The sequence below is a fragment of the Rutidosis leptorrhynchoides genome, chromosome 2 (assembly GCF_046630445.1).
Source record: "Rutidosis leptorrhynchoides isolate AG116_Rl617_1_P2 chromosome 2, CSIRO_AGI_Rlap_v1, whole genome shotgun sequence".
Taxonomy (NCBI): Eukaryota; Viridiplantae; Streptophyta; class Magnoliopsida; order Asterales; family Asteraceae; genus Rutidosis; species Rutidosis leptorrhynchoides.
Window position 1 is genome coordinate 451,446,620 of NC_092334.1, and position 19,910 is coordinate 451,466,529.

The following is a 19,910-nucleotide window of genomic DNA, read 5'->3' on the forward strand; positions in this document are numbered from 1 at the left end:
GAAAGGACGATACAAACGCTTGAAGACATGCTACGAGCATGTGTTATTGATTTCGGAAACAGTTGGGTCGGCATCTACCGTTAGCAGAATTTTCCTACAACAACAGCTACCATTCAAGCATTGAAATGGTGCCGTTTGAAGCACTTTATGGTAGAAAGTGCAGGTCTTCGATTTGTTGGAGTGAAGTGGGGGATAGACAGATTACGGGTCCGAAGATAATACAAGAAACTACCGAGAAGATCATCCAAATTCAACAACGGTTGAAAACCGCCCAAAGTCGACAAAAGAACTACGCCGACATTAAAAGAAAAGATATAGAATTTGAAATTGGAGAGATGGTCATGCTTAAAGTTGCACCTTGGAAAGGCGTTGTTCGATTTGGTAAACGAGGGAAATTAAATCCAAGGTATATTGGACCATTCAAGATTATTGATCGTGTCGGACCAGTAGCTTACCGACTTGAGTTACCTCAACAACTCGCGGCTGTACATAACACTTTCCACGTCTCGAATTTGAAGAAATCTTTTGCTAAAGAAGATCTCACTATTCCGTTAAATGAAATTCAAATCAACGAAAAACTTCAATTCATCGAAGAACCCGTCGAAATAATGGATCGTGAGGTTAAAAGACTTAAGCAAAACAAGATACCAATTATTAAGGTTCGATGGAATGCTCGTAGAGGACCCGAGTTCACCTGGGAACGAGAAGATCAGATGAAGAAGAAATACCCGCACTTATTTCCATAAGATACGACAACACCTCCAACTGCTTAAAATTTCGGGACGAAATTTATTTAACGGGTAGGTACTGTAGTGACCCGAACTTTTCCATGTTTATATATATTAAATGAAATTGATTTTTACATGATTAAGTGTTTCCAACATGTTAAGCAATCAAACTTGTTAAGAATTGATTATTTGAAATGAGTTTCATATAGACAATTGACCACCCAAGTTGACCGGCGATTCACGAACGTTAAAACTTGTAAAAACGACATGACGATATATATATGGATATACATATAGTTAACATGAGATTATGATAAGTAAGTATCTCCATAAGTATATTAACAATGAGTTATATACATAAAAATGAGACTACAAAGTTAAGAAACTCGAAACGATATATATAACGATTATCGTTATTACAACGTCTTACTAAATACATATGTATCATATTAAGATAATGTTACACTATATTTAACATGATAAAATGATAATTATATATATCATTAATTATGTTAACAATGAACTACATATGTAAAAACAAGACTACTAACTTAAGGATTTCGAAACGAGACATATATGTAACGATTATCGTTGTAACGAAATTTAAATGTATATATATCATATTAAGATATATTAATATATCATAATATCATGATAATATAATAATTTAACATCTCATTAGATATAATAAACAATGGGTTAACAACATTAAATAAGATCGTTAACTTAAAGGTTTCAAAACAACACTTACATGTAACGACTAACGATGACTTAACGACTCAGTTAAAATGTATATACATGTAGTGTATTTAGATGTATTAATATATTTTTTGAAGACTTCAAGACATATATCAAAACACTAATACTTAACGAAAATGGGTAAAATTACATTCCCATTTTTTTATCAAGAATTCTAGTCGTATTCATATCCGTATTATACACAGCTTCTAGACGTACTTACTGTGGGTATATACCAATAGGAACTAGCATGGGATTCCACTTTTGATTATGTCATGTATGACTAATCAATTTTAACTTCTACCATGAACTAGTAAACTAACTAGAACTCCTTTTAACCCCACTCATCACTCACCACTTACCACTCATCATTCACTCCATTTCACTTCCAATTCTCTTTCTAATTCTCTCTCAACACACACATACACACTTATGAATGAATTTTTCCATTAGTTAATCATCATCTTCATCAAAAATTACTTCAAGAATCAAGCTATAATCATCTTAGGAAGAACACTTCAAGAACACTTCGAAAATCCTTTCAAGTTTACTAGTTTACATCCAAGCTTTCTAATCCATTCCAAGTAATCATATAAGATCAAGAAACCTTTGTTATTTATAGTAGGTTATCTTTCTTATTCAAGTTAATAATCATATTCAAATTTTGATTCAATTTCTATAACTATAAACTATCTTAATTCGAGTAAAAATCTTACTTGAACTTGTTTTTGTGTCATGATCCTACTTCAAGAACTTTCAAGCCATCCAAGATCCTTTGAAGCTAGCTCATTTCTTGTCACTTCCAGTAGATTTACCTACTAAAATTGAGGTAGTAATGATGTTCATAACATCATTCGATTCATATATATAAAAAACTACCTTATTCGAAGGTTTAAACTTGTAATCACTAGAACATAGTTTAGTTAATTCTAAACTTGTTCGCAAACAAAAGTTAATCCTTCTAACTTGACTTTTAAAATCAACTAAACACATGTTATATATCTATATGATATGCTACCTTAATGATTTAAAACCTGAAAACACGAAAAACACCGTAAAACCGGATATACGCCGTCGTAGTAACACCGCGGGCTGTTTTGGGTTAGTTAATTAAAAACTATGATAAACTTTGATTTAAAAGTTGTTCTTCTGAGAAAATGATTTTTCTTATGAACATGAAACTATATCCAAAAATCATGGTTAAACTCAAAGTGGAAGTATGTTTTTCAAAATGGTCATCAAGACGTCGTTCTTTCGACTGAAATGAATACCTCTTACAAAAATGACTTGTAACTTATATTTCTGACTATAAACCTATACTTTTTTTGTATAGATTCATAAAATAGAGTTCAATATGAAACCATAGCAATTTGATTCACTCAAAACGGATTTAAAACGAAGAAGTTATGGGTAAAACAAGATTGGATATTTTTTGATTGTTGTAGCTACGAGAAATATTGTAACAATTCTATACAAATCATAACTTAACAAACTTATATTGTTTTATTCATGTATTCTAATATATATTATGTAATCTTGGGATACCATAGACACGTATACAATGTTTTGACATATCATATCGACCCATCTATATAATATATTTTGGAACAACCATAGACACTCTATATGCAGTAATGTTGGAGTTAGCTATACAGGATTGAGGTTGATTTCAAAATAATATATATAGTTTGAGTTGTGATCTAGCCTGAGGCTTGTATACACTGGGTCGTGGATTGATCCAAGATAATTTATATTTATCTATTTCTGTACATCTAACTATGGACAACTAGTTGTAGGTTATTAACGAGGACAGCTGACTTAATAAGCTTAAAACATTAAAACGTATTAAAAAAAATGTTTTAAATATATTTTGAACATACTTTGATATATATGTACATATTTGTATAGGTTCATGAATCGACCAGTGGCCAAGTCTTACTTCCCGACGAAGTAAAAAATCTGTGAAAGTGAGTTATAGTCCCACTTTTAAAATCTAATATTTTGGGATGAGAATACATGCAGTTTTATAAATGTTTTACGAAATAGACACAAGTAAATGAAACTACATTATATGGGTGAATGATCGAAGCCGAATATGCCCCTTTTGCTTGGTAGCCTAAGAATTAGTAAACCGATCTACTAATTGACACGAATCCTAAAGATAGATCTATTGGGCCTAACGAACCCCATCCAAAGTACCGGATGCTTTAGTACTTCGAATTCGTTTTTATCATGTCCGAAGGATTTCCCGGAATGATAGGAGATATTCTTATATGCATCTTGTTAATGTCGGTTACCAGGTGTTCACCATATGAATGATTTTTATATCTATGTATGGGATGTATATTGAAATATGAAATCTTGTGGTCTATTATTACGATTTGATAAATATATAGGTTAAACCTATAACTCACCAACATTTTTGTTGACGTTTTAAGCATGTTTATTCTCAGGTGACTATTAAGAGCTTCCGCTGTTGCATACTAAAATAAGGACAATATTTGGAGTCCATGCTTGTATGATATTGTGTAAAAACTGGATTCAAGAAACTTATTTTTGATGTAATATATTCTTATTGTAAACCATTATGTAATGGTCGTGTGTAAACAGTATATTTTAGATTATCATTATTTGATCATCTGCGTAATGCTTTTTAAACCTTTATAGATAAAATAAAGGTTATGGTTGTTTTAAAAATGAATGCAGTCTTTGAAAAACGTCTCATATAGAGGTCAAAACCTCGCGACGAAATCAATTAATATGGAACGTTTATAATCAATATGAACGGGACATTTCACATAGCACGATTCCAAACATTATAATTTTCAGTACCAGTAAGTTTATAACTAATTAATGGTGTACCAGCAGTATCAGAAGGATGCAAATATAAAGGATCATCAAAATCAAGTTTATTAATAAGAGTAAGAGCCGTTTCATCAACCATAGTAAACAGAAAATAATCACACAAAACAGAAAGAACACATATAACCCTAAAGGATAGCCCTAGCAGGGACTAGATAGATGAATTCTCAATAGGAATTCACCCCAAGCCTTACTTTGGGTCCTCTCTTCTACAAGAAGAAAACAGATAAACAATAAAGAATATATAACAAATAACACAGAGAAACAATTAGCACAAAAAAAATAAGAAACAAATATCCCAAAAAAGCACAAAAAACAAGTAACACAGAAATAATGGGCGATTTCCGTAGATCGGAAATCTGACTAGATTACTAGTCACCAGCAAATAAAAAAAATATGGTAAAATTTTTGTGAACACAAGAATTAAGACTAGATATATCTAGTCACCTGCGAAAGAGGAGAAAAGAAGACTTACAGAGGTTTCTTTCTTGAATTAAGAAAGAAATAATAGCACCTTTAATAAGCAGCAGAAGAACAGAGAGCAATTAGGGTTTCAAACAAACCCTAATAGAATCAAGTAAACAGATCACGAACACAACAACAATCAATGATCAACAATCACCCACAGCTCCGTAACGAAACCCAAACAGAAAGAAGAATTACGCAAACGCAAACAACAAAACCCTAATTCTTCTGAGATGAAGAATCGAAGAACCAAACCAAGAAACGGATCATCCAACGCTCTGATACCATGTGAAGAAACCTTACAAATACAAGAATCGAAACAGAAATCTTCCAAATACACACAAAATCAAAACCGATAGTTTCAACAATAATGGAATCATACTAAACAAAAAACAGAAATTAATCTGCTACTAAAGTCTAACAATGAATTAGACTTATAACGAATTAAGAAACAAAAGAAGATCAAAATCTCATGAAATGAAATATCAGAGAATATGCAGCCGATGAAGATGATAGAGTGATTGAGTTAATTCTGCTGAAACCCTAAAGCATTCTTTATATACAGCACCAGAATCCCAGAATTGCAGCTTTAGCCCTTATAGAATAAATAATGCACTTTAGCTCCCAAACATCAAAAACATCTTCAATTCTTCTATTAAAAATAACACTTTGAACCCCTCAACTTCAAAACCTGAAGAAAAAAAAAACATTCTAGAAAACACTACAAATTAGAACAAGAACAAAACAATGACTTATTCATTAAGCTTGAATGTTTGATATAAATTTAACAGAATTTCCAAAATAGGAAAGTCTTCTAGCTAATGATGATGGCAACATATTATAGAGATGGACTCCTGAAAAAATTACTAGTATTAGATTAATGTTGATAGCATTCCTATAAAAGTTGTCATATAGTTCTTTGCTGTAAATACCGTATATATAGATATATACAACGTTATAACTAAAGGCATTTTTCTTGATCTCTTCTATTGATATAACAAGTTTGATTTATAGTATGTACATTGGATACTATGGTTGTTTATAGACCAAAAAGATTATGAAGCAGAATTAGAAACTTTACACTCTGTTGATGCATCTGTTTTTGAGCCCAATAACCCATTCATATAGTTCAAAAACCCTACCATTTCACTTCTCAATTCATTTACTTAACTTTACAAAAATTTATCCACAATATGATGTTGATCAATAAGTTTAGGAAAGTTAATAATGAGTGAAAAAAAAACAAATCAATTTAATTGATCAATAGGATTTAAAAACTTGTAAAACTTTTGTAACTTTTATAGTCAGTTTTTCTTTAAACGACGGTTAGGAGTCACTGACGAGGTCCGAACGCCATTTCAGAAATTACCCACTCGATCATTTCTCCGGACGAACCAATACAATCCTACCGCCCCTTAGGATGAAACCCCTACGATGAATCCATACGGGCATCATCGCATGTGGTAAAATCCCTTCGGGTGAGCTCTAGCGCATAGACATTTGAAACCTCCAGGGCCAATGAAATGGATGAGTAACCACAAAGGAAATATTTTTGTAGCACGTGGGAGTCGAACCCCTAACCTCTCTTATGAGAAGTAGGGTTACCACTAATACACCAACACCTTGGGGTGCATAGAATTCAAGTTGGTAATTTTTTCTTAAATTGCTAGATGTATATGGCACAAACTATTTTGACTAACCTGGACAAAATAAATGTGAAAGATGTTGGTTTCGGTAATAGTAGACACGATATTTGTGGATCGGTGGCGTGGATCCACATCCACTCAACCAATACCGCACCGACCAGAATATACATTTACCATGAATTGTGGGTCTTCAATAGTGGATTTATTCTTGGACACATACTTGCTACCCGTAGATGTCCATTGGTTATGAGTTTATCCACGAATCTTATATAATTCATGTTATTAGTTGTTTTTGTCAAAACACTCAAATAAATTATTAGTATTCAATATGGCTACTTTGTTGCAACTAACCGAAGAGGGTGAACAAGAGATTTTTTGGATATTTTTTTGTCTGAGAGTCATGGTTAATATTAAATACATACGGTGAGTTTGCTCGGAGTGAAAAAAGTGAGTTCATCCAAAATCGTGCACACTCTTAAGGATGATTTGAGGTTTGACCCACATGTTTCTCCCATTAGTTCTAAGAAAAATGATTAAATGTAGCCCTTAGGTCACAAACAGAATCTTAAATGTAGCTCTAAGGACAATATTACATGTGAGCATACCATACATATAAATTAATTATTTATTTACAACTCAAAGTTACCACAAATAAATATTGATATCAAATTTATATATAGATTACAATTAATTCAACCGAGTTTATAGTAAGCTTAAACGTAACCGTAAGAGCTACGTTTAACATTCACCTTCACGTTAAAAGTACTTGTGTAGCAAGTTTGGTACACTGCACAAAACATATGAAGTGATTGCCAACCAATTTGCCCTTCTTAAAATGCACACTTGATTCAGCTATTTAGCATTTATACACCATCCCACATGCAGTGTTCCTTTCATTTACTCAACTTTTGGATATTTAGTCAATGTTTTTCAATTATGTTAGTAGCTACATACCTCAAATATAAATGACATAAACAAGGCCGTTGGTAACAAAAGTTGGCATCATATAATGATTACTCAACAAGGTAAATAATCAACTCGTTGAACTGTTAACAATGCGAGTACTCGTTCGTATTTAATCATTCCTTCCATGATGAATCCTGCAATGAATTGTGAACTTGTGAAATACTTGTGTGCCGTTTACCGAGCTCAGAATATTTGTCATTTACGATGAAATTTCAAGGTATGTTCCCTAACCACCAACAGTTTGATTCTCAGACATTTATGTTTGATAAGCTCTTAGCATGGGTTTTGTTTCTTTTTCTAATATGAGCTGGAAAATTTAAGGGTTTTGCTAACGTATGCGCATGTGACATACGATAAGGGTGCATATAATAAAATTGAAATTTCTTTATATATCATAATTTGTATATAATACTCGCTAATTGAATTTATTGGTTATCATGTTTATGCATGTATTTATTTATTTATTATTTTATTTTTTTGGAAAAGCACATGTTTATGCATGTATTAAATGCAAATTCTGATAATTAAGAGAATTTCAAATTCATTAAATGCGCCCTAACGTATGTCACGGAGGCATACACTGGCAAAACCCAATTTGTAATAACAATCTGTAGGCTATAGGATTCTTAACTAAATGGATCAATCTAACTTATTGACTACACTGCTCATTGGTCCACATTTCCTAAATGGATCAATCTACCTTGTTGATATTATCAACCTAAAAATGGCCAACCGTTAACCAATAAATTTTTTACTTATGGTTTGTGGGAAAGGGTTCGTTTTAGCTCGTGAACTTTAAGTTACCTTTCTTGTAGGTCTACTTCTTTCAAGTACTACTTGAAGAATAAACAGTTAGTGTTGAGTGTTGATTGGTTTAACCTGGTCGTACGATTGGTTTGGGTTCATGGTTAGGTTGTTCGGAAATAAGGTGGATAAATTGTGGAACAAAGTGAATTTTATAGTCATTAAGAAGAAGGCTTCATAGTTTAACTTTTTTTTTTTTTTTTTACTGCAGTTTTAAACTTTTAATTACAATCATGCTTAATGTGCTTTCGATATGTACAACTTAAAGATCACACCAATATTCCCATCACTTTGCATGCAGATGTTATGATCAACTGAATTAATGTGCCCCAACCCACAACCCATGCATAATAATAGTACATTAGTACAATGTACATGGATTTTTTCAAAGAATAATACATTTTGGGCCTGTTTGTTTAAAACTATAGCCTAGCCAATATTATTGGATTATCTGGCACAGTTTTAAGTGACCTGTAAGTATATTGAACTAAGCTTAAAGAGTCATACAGCACCACTAGTTATAAAATGTGTTAAAATTAGATTTTTTTAAGGGTTGACTAGCTAGTACTCTAAGGCTCTAAGCAATAAAATGTGTCAAAATATTAGGGTTTTGGATTGTTGGCATGTCATAATGTTGTTCATGTATACCTTTATGTCGCTTTATCAAATTAGTTGTATCTTGATTTAATTAATGCTTGATTTATTTGTTGACTAATTAACTACGTATCAGTCCATGCACTTGAATGAATTAACACTTGCACACGTAACAAATTGACATAACTTACAAGTTATAATAAGATACAAAATACTTGAACTAATTATGAGTTTTAAATCCAGATGAATCCAAAACAAAAAATTTTTACCTTATATTTCTTAAATTAGGTTTTCTAATTTATATTTCTAGAGAGTAAATAGGGCAATTCTTTGCGTGTGTATAGAATGGGAATATGTTTCCTGAAAAAGTTGGAGCGTTTCTTAATATGAACATGATCTATTAATGTATGTATACTACCATAATTTGAGCAAAATTTCTATATCTATTAGTTTATGTAGAGATATTTTGATTATTATGTTTCGCAAATTCAAGTAAATAGAGAAACAATTCAAAATTCAAAGTCACATGGGTCGGGTTGGGTTGGGTCGGGTCGGGTAGGCTAATGTGTTCAAACTCTAACAAAATGTCAAAATGTATATGACTTTTTCACCAAATTTGGTAAAAAAGTCATATAGATTTTGACATTTTGTTAGATTTCGAACACATTAGCCTACCCGACCCAATCCAACCCAACCCGACCCATGTGACTTTGAATTTTGAATTGGTTTCTACAAACACCCATGACTCATCCATAATTAAAAGAATAAAATAATTGCATGGGAGAAAAGCATACTTGTTGTATTGAGATTGTGACATAAAACCACACATATACAAAACAGAGAGCACTCTGTTCCCAAAATCTTGTCTTATAATAAAACACCTTGATAGCAGAAACCTTCTTCTTCAAGCACATCATCCCTCCCACCCTTTTTAAATTTTTAAATCTTGAAGAGGGTACCTTACACTCTTTTTAAATATAATTATATATTATAAATTAAATAATAATTACAAATTTTTTTAACCAAATCAAAGAAGCAAAGCATCTCTTGTTCTTGCATACCTCCTTACTTTCTGTTGTAAGTATCTCATTTTACCTTTGCTTGCAATTAATAACTTCACATCTTTTCATCTTCTTTCAATATTTTCTCATATTTAATGCGTTATCTTTTTGCGGAAATTCAATCCTAAAGTTTAGAATCTTATGTTATGCTTAATTTCATCCATTAATGAGCCTGAAAAATGCATGAACTTTTGTCTTTCTTAAAACATCTTACACTGCTATATATCATCTAATCATCATCATCTCCTTTCATGAACTTGATCTTATGTTAAAGTCTTCACTTTCCCATACATTATTTCAAATGAAATTTTAAAAAGTTTCTATGCTCTTCATGTTCATAGATTAATAAAATCATTCTTGATTAGTAGACATTGTTTGAAACAAAAAGATAATGGATTTTTTAACAGGAGGGTCAAAGAACAAGTATCAGCCAGTTATGGGGCCTGATACAACAACCTCAAGTTACTGGTTGAATTGGAGACTTTTTTTATGTTGTGTATGGCTACTAACATCAATGGGTATAGCTTCGTATCTCATAACGAAATACGAAGGACCAGTGAAGCGAAAATTAAGAAATCGAGAAGATAAAGATGATGATGATGATGATTATGGAGGGGTGTTATATGATGATGAATTGTGGAAACCATGTTTAAAAGGAATACATCCAGCTTGGTTATTGAGTTTCAGAATATTTGCTTTTTTTGTGCTCTCAATTCTTTTAGTCCTAAATGCCATTGTTGATAGTGGCAGCATATTCTACTACTACACACAGTAAGTTTCATCATCTTAATTTATGCATTCTATATGAAAATAATCTTAATTTTTCCACTTGATTTCAAAAATCTTGTCAATTTTCTTACAAATTTACCCATATTACATGTTAGTGATTTGGGTGGAAAAAAATATTGATAATCATAGTTTATGCAATACTGCCCATTGACAGCAGCGGTTGATTTTGATAATTTTCATTAAAAAAAAATATTGGCTTAATTATCACCTTTTTAATACGAAGATTTTTAATTACTTATAGTATTTCTTGAAATTTGATAACTTTTAAAAAGTAAAATATCATAATGGCTTTATTCTGATTCTTTAATTTCATGCATTTTTTTACTCTATGGTTTTAACATTTTGATTCTGAATTTCACTTTGTGTTCTAATATATGGTGGTATTTGCAGATGGACCTTTACATTAATTACAATATATTTTGGGGTATGTTTCATCACCATCATCTGATTCTTACACAGACTTTTCCTTTTTCTTTCTTTATTAAAGCTGTTATTTATTTTATCATTTTAAATTTTAATCTTTAATAACTTTTATGTTCATGGGTTCTTTCAATCTACAGATTGGATCTTTGTTATCAATCTATGGTTGCAAACAATATCATAACAAAGTTGGTGGTGACCGAAGTGAGGAATTTGATGAAGAGCTTGCAGATATTTCCAATGTCCCGAATGGTGCGAAAATTGCAGGCCAAAATAATCAGATATACGCTCGCAAAGTTGCTGGCTTTTGGGGTTATGTTTTTCAAATACTGTTTCAGGTAAAATTCCAAGAACAATAATAAAAAGTTTCATAAAATGTGAACATTTTTAACAAAGTTTAAATTTCACAGATGCAGGCGGGTGCGGTTGTTCTAACAGACTGTGTTTTCTGGTTTATCATTGTCCCGTTTCTTGCTATTAATGACTATAATTTGAATTTTGTAAGTACCACCTTTTGTTCTATTTGATTTGAAAATATGTTACGCGATCTTGTTTATTTGATCTTTTGTTTGGGAAATATATTGTGCAGTTTTTAATAGCTATACACTCGATCAATGCTGTATTTTTAATTGGTGACACGGTTTTGAACAGTCTGGTAAGCTGTTTTTGCTTTGCAAACGCTAAAATCGACATAAGATTTTTGTTTAATTTTTTTGTTATTATTGACCCTAACAAATTTCCTTTATTCAGCGATTCCCTTGGTTTCGAATCGCATACTTTGTCCTTTGGACATGCGTTTTTGTTGTGTTCCAGTGGATAGTTCATGCGTGCATACACATTTGGTAAAATATCAATCTTTTACATTTAGTAAAATCAACCCATTTTGACTTCTCTAAAAGTAAACGGGTCAAAATAGCCACCTTTAATTAAACCTATACGAATTGATCTCTTTAAGATCGTCACTAACGAAATCTGATATTTGGCAGGTGGCCTTATCTTTTTCTTGATATATCATCCCCATTTAGCCCATTATGGTAAGTTTTTCACTAAAATTTGCAGTGAAGGTGTTGTGTATTTTAATTAAAAAATGCGATTTTTAAGTATTTTATTATTATATGTATGCAGGTACTTATTAGTGGCATTGTTGCATGTACCATGCTATGGAGTTTTTGTTCTAGTGATCAAACTAAAGCATTTTCTCTTGGTGAAATGGTTCCCTGACTCTAACCGTTACGTTCTATGATCCGCCTGAGTCACAAAGTAGGTTGACTGAGGTTTGACTTTCTAAAATAGGAAAGTCTTGTAGCTTAAGACAGTGGCAACATATTATAGAGATTGACTGAAGACCAACAATTTAAAGTGAGAGAGATTATACTGTTAGAATGTCAATGTCGCTTTCCTTGAAAAAGTGCCATATACGGAGTAGATATTTGTTGTAATTATACAATTTATACAAACTTGGAGCGTTATAAAAGGCATGTTTCTTGATCATATATTATTATACCAAGTTTTGCTTGATAATATGTACATTGGATGATTGATTGGTACAACTGATGGTGTAATGAACATAAGCACATGAAAAGTGCCATAGATTACATGAGTCACTTTTGATCAATCTAATTGTAAAACTATGGGTTGTCCTAAGACCCTAGTCAAAAAGATTATAAAGCAGAACTGGAAACTTATTACTTTCTTGATGCATCTGTTTTTGAGCCCAATAACCAATTCAAATAGTACAAAAACCCCCACCATTTCACATGTTTTAGGAACACAATATTCAAGTGGATTATAAGAGCAGTCCCAACGGTCCCGTCCACCTCCAGCCCAGGCCGCCGCCCAGCTGGGCGCCGATGGCACCACGGCCGCCCAGCCTTCGCCCAGACCGCCGCCAGCTCACTCGTTCTCATTTTCGTCCTTTTTCAGCACATTTGTGGACGATGCGGACGAGGGAGATGCAATAATCACAGGTACCTTTTGCTTTTGAAGTTGTACATGTATTTATTTAATTAATATAGTGGGTTCAATTTATTTGAGGGAGGAGTGTCATTGTTGGGAGTGTTTAGTCCTGGTTTAGTCCTGGTAAGGAAGTGGGATGGAGGTGCTGATGTGGCGCTGAATGGTTGGTTAGTCCTGGAAGAAATCATGTCTTGGTTGGGAGCACTCTAATTGTTTCCTAAAAAAGTATATGGCAAAAAACATTTTGACTAACCTGTACAAAAATGTGTTATACTAATAAGCAGTATGTGAAAAATGTGTGTTCATATGATTGATGTATGTTTAAGTCATATCATTTTTCTGTAAGTATAGTTTATAGCTTTCACAGTGCATTGAGCTAAGACCATTTTTAACCACGATAGGATTTTTGTGGGATATACTGGTGATGTGACGAGTATGATGTGGAAAAAGGAAATAGTGGAATGCGGTGATGGGGAGTAGGCCCCACTCTTTGGTGAATCTTACTGGTCAATGAATTGCCTTGATTTGATTGGTCCTTGAATTTTTATCAAGCCTGTGATTCCTTTAATCGCGCCCAACATTTTGAGCTCCATCATGCCGCTTTAATGGGGTGATGGTGGCGATGATGCCCATGGCGATGCGTTAATGAAGTTCTAAAATCAAATGCTAACACATTAACATAGTGTACTGCCAAATAATTATAGTGAAAAATTGATTGAAAATGCATCGAACTTTTATCATATTCCTATTGTATGTCAACTTTCAGATTTCCTATTGTATGCATTTAACTTTCTAAGTTGAACTATTGCGCGCGTTAAGTTACTTCTCAATCGGGTATCCGGTTAATATGTATAAATAATTACTGAAGTAGTCCTTGTGATTTATAACAAAATTTTATTCCGTCCCTAAAATTCAATGTCATACCAAACTCATCACATCTTTCTAAATTCAGTTATCTTCATCGAGATTAACCTTCATCTACAACAATCGTTATCCAGAATCTGAATCAAACACGTTTTTCAAAAATAAACAACAATAACAAATTCAAATTCATAAACGTTTCAGGTTTCATCTTTATCTTCAACCTTCGTTCATCATCATCTTTAACCTAATAATTAGGTGTTTTCAGATTCGAGGTAGTTACTATAAATCAAGCTCGGATTCGTATTTCTGACTGAAAACCGAACATTCGACTTCAATCAGACTCCATTTTCTCATCAACCATTCGAGATTAGATCTAGTGTTCATCTCTCGTTCAACAAATCAATTAGAACGAATTTGTGGATTTTAGGGATTAAAATTGATTTTCGAGCATTCAGAACTTGATATGAAACAACTTTTATTCAAAATTCACATCAAAAAGTCCAGATTTAAGAATATGATTTTTGGATCACGTTTAAGCACTGTTATTGTTCTTATTTGTGTATCAATCCTCAAAAATGGTTTTCACTTTCTTAGAAACTCCAAAAATCCATCCTTTATAGCTAAATTTCTTAATTGTGTGGGGTTTCTATCCTTTTTAAAGACTTCAACCTCAATTCTCAAATGGGTGTATGTTTATTTCTTCATACTTGCAAAGAATTTGAACAAGTATCGATATTGGGCACTTGTATATTAAAAAGGGTGTTTCAACTGAGATTAAATCAAATTTAATTAAACCCAAATCAAATAAGTGGTTTTTGATTTTTCTGGTGATTTATATGAAGGAATTAAGAAGATTAGTAAGCAACTGAATATTTTCTTTAATTTTCCATCTTATCTTTTAGATCAGTTAGGGTCCGTTCCCGAGTTGGATTTTTAAGGGAAATGAAAGGGTTTAGAGAGAAGTGAAAAGATTGAATGTGTTCATAAGTTTGGATATGAAGGAAAGAGAAGTGAGGAACAGTGTAATTTTTCTTCAATCCAATCCTTCTAAATTGGAATGATTCACAATCCTTCCCCTTCATTCACCTCCCTCTCATTTCATTTCTTCTCTACAAAATCTCTGGAACACACCCTTAGTGGTAACCTGATCCATGTTTATTCTTTCATGATTATGGTTTTAGATTTTAGTTGAACGAAATATCATTTAATTTTGATGTTATGTTATAATTTTAATAATTAATAATAATAATTGTAACAAGAATTCTAAAGAGTAGAAATATGCGGGATTAATGACGTCAAAACTTAACTTAAATGACTACTCTGCAGTATTTGACAAACACGAGGGACCGATGATGTAACTTTGTCTAAAAGGTGACCTGAAGTTTACCTGTAATAACAGGTTAACTACATATAATAGAACAATTGAAATAGTTAAACGCATACAATAGAAGATTTGAAAGTTGAATGCATACAATAGGAATTTGGTAAAAGTTCAGTGCATTTTCAAATAATTTTTCCAATAATTATCTATAAAACCTTTGCAATGCATTAAACTTTAAAGAGTTCAATAAACCATTTTGTCGTAAGGATTCCATGTAACATTGATAAACCATAAAGACTCAATATCTAGAAAAATGTTGGACTCAACTAGTGTAATTTGCGGTAAACCATAAGAGACTTGTATAGTTTTGTCGAAATGAATTGAACCCACTTATTACACGGAGTTAAAAAAAAAAACAAATAAAATGATATTTGATAACTCATACTCCTAGTCTCCACCAACGCAACAAGTTATGTTACGATTTAAAAAGTTTGAAGCAATAACTTATTTATTCCTTAAGTTTTAGTTATAACACGAGCTAGAAGCTGAAATTACATATGACAGTTATGAGATGTATCGTAACTCATAAAGTTGAACCTTTTACAAGTTTTATTTAGAGCTAGCAATTGGCTGTCGAATTTCGTCCCGCAACTAGAATGAGATCGCTTCGGGGGTCACAGTGATGTGGCTGAATGTAGAGCAGCCCGCCCTTACATCCTTTGATCAGTTTATTTAGAACTTCGAAGATGGTCAATGTAGCTTGTTTCCAAGCCACTGCACTAGATACACATGTAGTCATAGTAGTCAGCCCACAATGCCTCTGTTCTATACTATTTCGGATGAATGGGAAATTAAGTCGCTATTTGATATGCATAATAAGACCCGTAATGTTCGTTTTTGATAAAACTCAAGTCATATAATTAGATTAATAATTGTAACTATAATTAGATAGATATGCTTTTTAAACATACAACTTGGTCATAATGCTCTCTAATTTTCCGGCAATAACTCCGGCAAATTATTTCTCCGGTAACTTCTAATTTCCCGTCTTTTTACTCTAATTTCTACACAATTCACTTTTTTCACCTCAAAGCAATCATGTTTTCTTTTCCTACTTCACCTTTCACCCCCAAATCACATCGAACCCCCACTGTTAAACCAAGATTCAATACCAAATCCGACAAATATGGCTGGTTTCGCGCTGAAAGAAAACAAACAAAAGACAATTTTTTCCTCAGAGATTTAATCCGGAAGTATGGTAATTACTCAAACCACAACCCCAATCTATCTCCTCCATTGAAACATCATCGCCGACCGTTCGTCTCCTCCCCTAACAATATCCCTGTACGTAACCACCTATACACCTCTCATGCCGATCGGAATCAATCAACATCCATCATGTTTTTCAATCATCCAGAACACTGGAATAATTTTGATCTCAGAATTTTTTTCAAAAGGTATGGCAAAGTCTCTGATGTCTATGTTCCTACTGGTAAAAAATTAAGGAATGGGAAGCAATTTGGTTTTGTTAGATTTGAAAACATTCCTGATCTCGATTTTCTACTCAAAAGATTAAACACTATATATTTGGATGGGAATTGGCTTAGTGTGATGCCCCGTACAAAACCATCGTGTACGAATCATCAACAACAGGATCATTACAAGGTTAAGTACTATATGCTGTAATTAAAGAAGTTGCATTCACGATAAAAAGGTGATGTCATAAACGACATCAAATATTTTACATTTCAAAAGCCTGCTTCACTAAGTAGAAGCAAATAAATAAGTGTACGTGACCCCAAAGGTCGTTACATAACATAGTTTCAAAAGTAAATAAGTTTGAATGCAAGATAAGTAGTCATGCGATAATAACTCTAAGCAGCGGGTTCTACAGCACGACTAGTACACAGCGGAAGCAACCTCAAGCACCTGAGAAATACATGCTTAAAAATGTCAACACAAAGGTTGGTAAGCTATAGTTTAAGTATAACAGTAATGTAAGTAGGCCACGAGATTTCAGTGCTACAACGAGCGTTTCAAAAATATGATAAAGTATATGTTAACCGTGGGCACTTGGTAACTAACTTAACGTTTAAAATACCCCCTGAAAGTACACTTGGCGAGTGCGTATGTTTACGAAGTATTAAACACTCGTTGACTGCTAGCGCGACTAGCCCGAGTGGGGATGTCAAACCCTATGGATCCATATCTAAGATTCGCGTTCACGGTTCAAAAACCAATGATTAAACGTTACCGAGCTAAAGGGAATGTTTATGCCGTTGTATAACCCACACATATATAAGTTTAAGTACTCGTGCCTGGTATGTAAAACATAAAATTCGCATGTATTCTCAGTTCCCAAAATAAGTTAAAGTAAAAAGGGAATGCTATAACTCACAATGATATGTAGCGGTAAAGTAGTAGTCGGGAAAGGTGTGCAAGTAAATGGTCCGAAGTCCTCAACCTAAGTCAAATAGTACTAAGTCAGTAAATCGTCTTAATAGGTTTAAAAGTATGTAATTAAGGTCTTAAGGGTCATCATCAATCATCATTAAACAAAAGGCGTAAAGTAGGTTTCGTTTATGAAAGTAGCTTAAAACAAAGGCTGACTTCGATCAGTCACCACGGCCTCTACCATTACTGAATTAAGGTGAGACCAGTGGCCATGGCTCCGTCTATGAGTCCCTTAAGTGTGGTAAAATTTACAGAAGCAAACTCGTCTTGGTTTGACCGTGGCAACGGTCTAAGTGCGAGTAGGTCAGAAATTTCTGCACAACGTTAAAGGACATAGTAACGATCGGAGGGCCATAAATCCTAAACCGTAACTCGGATTAAGACGATTCCTATATGAAAAGTTATCTACTAGAAAAGTTCTATCTAAAAATCAAGGTTAAAACAGCCCAGGTCTACTGGTCTGTTCCAGAAGCATCAGGTCAGTAGGTTTTGGACAGAACAGTGAGTTTAAAAGGGTTCCGGTGGTCTTGGTGCTTGATGTTCATCATGGTTCTCATCCTTGATGCATATAGCTTCAAGTGTACAACTCATTGATGTATCTACATCATCTTAACCAAGTCTTGACCATCATAACCCTAGTGCAAGTCTAAGACATGAAGCACAACTCACTTAAGAGTTGTATGAAGTTTGATGAACCAAAGTTACATCAAAGTCTTAGATCTAACACATACATGAACTATAAACTTGAAAGTTAACTAACTAATCAAGATCATAAGTAGTAGAACATAGTTCTTAGTTTGATCTTGAAGATCCAAGACTCAAAAGTCTAGATCCAAAGTTCTATTTAAAGAAAACTTGTTTGTGTGTTCTTGAATTTTCAAAGTTAACTTAATTTGTTCAAGAGATATGAGATCAAGACTAACTTGTAGTACTTGACCATATAAACAAACTACATGAAATTAAAGTGTATAAAATAAAGAAACAAGTTAATTAAACAAGTAATTAGTTTAAGGGTTGCTCATACTTTAAAGATTCAACCAAAGTTGATCTTTAAGTAAAGTAAACTTTAAGTTTACTTCCATGACTTACAAGTATGATTTCAACAACAAGAACTTTATAATCTTTGAAACTTTATATGTAGAACCTAAACTAGAGAGTTTAGTTCTTGATTGTTCTTGTTAAAACAAGATAAAGGATGAATCAAACTAGAAAGTTAGATTCTTGAAACATGTAAGTAAATAAACACAAGTAATTAACTAATCAAAGACTAGTAACAATAAACAAAAGATGATGATGATTATGTTTATGTAGAAATCGGTTTTTACAAGAAAAGAAGAAGAGAAAAATTGCTCTAGTTACTTACAAGAAAGGGAGCAAAAGAGAGAAAGAAATGAAAGAAAAGTTGAGAGGATTTTTGCAAGTAAAGTGTGTGTGTAATGAATGAAGGTTACAAGTGAACAAGTAGTAAGTAAAAAAAAAAATTTGAATCCCTTCCATCCCCTTGAAACTCACGGCTGCAGCAAAATGAAGGGAGGGAGGCAATTGTTTGATGGTTACAAGCATGTGGTTGTCCTTAAAGGTGGTTAAAATGGGTGCATGCATGGGAAGAACAACTAACTTGATTCCTTACTAAGTTAACCAACTAGTTACAAGTTAAAGTGATACTTACACTTTGAAAGAGTGGGCTAACTAAGCCCACTTAAAGGTAGGGTGGGCTTACAAGTCTTAATTCATGAGTCCATTAACTAATCAAAGCCCAAGTTCAAATAAATCACAAGTTAAATCAATTAAAGCCCAAGTAACTAACTAATAGCCTTAGTTAATTAAAATGATTAATAAATTTAATCATGAATGTAAATAATATCTAAAAATATTATTCGTGAAAGTTCCGGGTGTCACAAAGACGTTTCGGGCTCTTAAAAGTCAAGTACGGGCAATCAAGGCAACATGTAAATGTAATAACATACATTCGTTTAATCACACGTATTAATAATAATAATTATTAATAAATAAATGTTGGAAATTCCAGGGTCGTTACATTACCCACCTGTTAAAGAAAATTTCATCCCGAAATTTAAGCTGAGGTAGATTGAGGAGTTGGGAAAAGGTGAGGATACTTCCGCATCATTTGATCCTCTCGCTCCCAAGTAAACTCAGGTCCTCGTTTGGCATTCCATCGTACTCGAACGATCGGAATCTTGTTGCGTTTCAAAGTTTTGATCTCACGATCCATAATTTCAAC

General features: G+C 32.9%; 1 protein-coding gene across 1 annotated transcript; it reads left to right on the forward strand.

The window, feature by feature from the left end:
• The first annotated feature begins 10,280 nt into the window (after nt 1-10,280).
• Nucleotides 10,281-12,544, forward strand: LOC139892485 (uncharacterized). Its single transcript, XM_071875586.1, has 8 exons — nt 10,281-10,635; nt 11,044-11,077; nt 11,214-11,411; nt 11,484-11,573; nt 11,663-11,728; nt 11,824-11,915; nt 12,060-12,107; nt 12,199-12,544. Exons 1-8 carry the CDS (start codon nt 10,301-10,303, stop codon nt 12,314-12,316), a joined length of 981 nt encoding a protein of 326 aa, XP_071731687.1. The 5' UTR covers nt 10,281-10,300; the 3' UTR covers nt 12,317-12,544.
• Nucleotides 12,545-19,910: the final 7,366 nt, after the last annotated feature.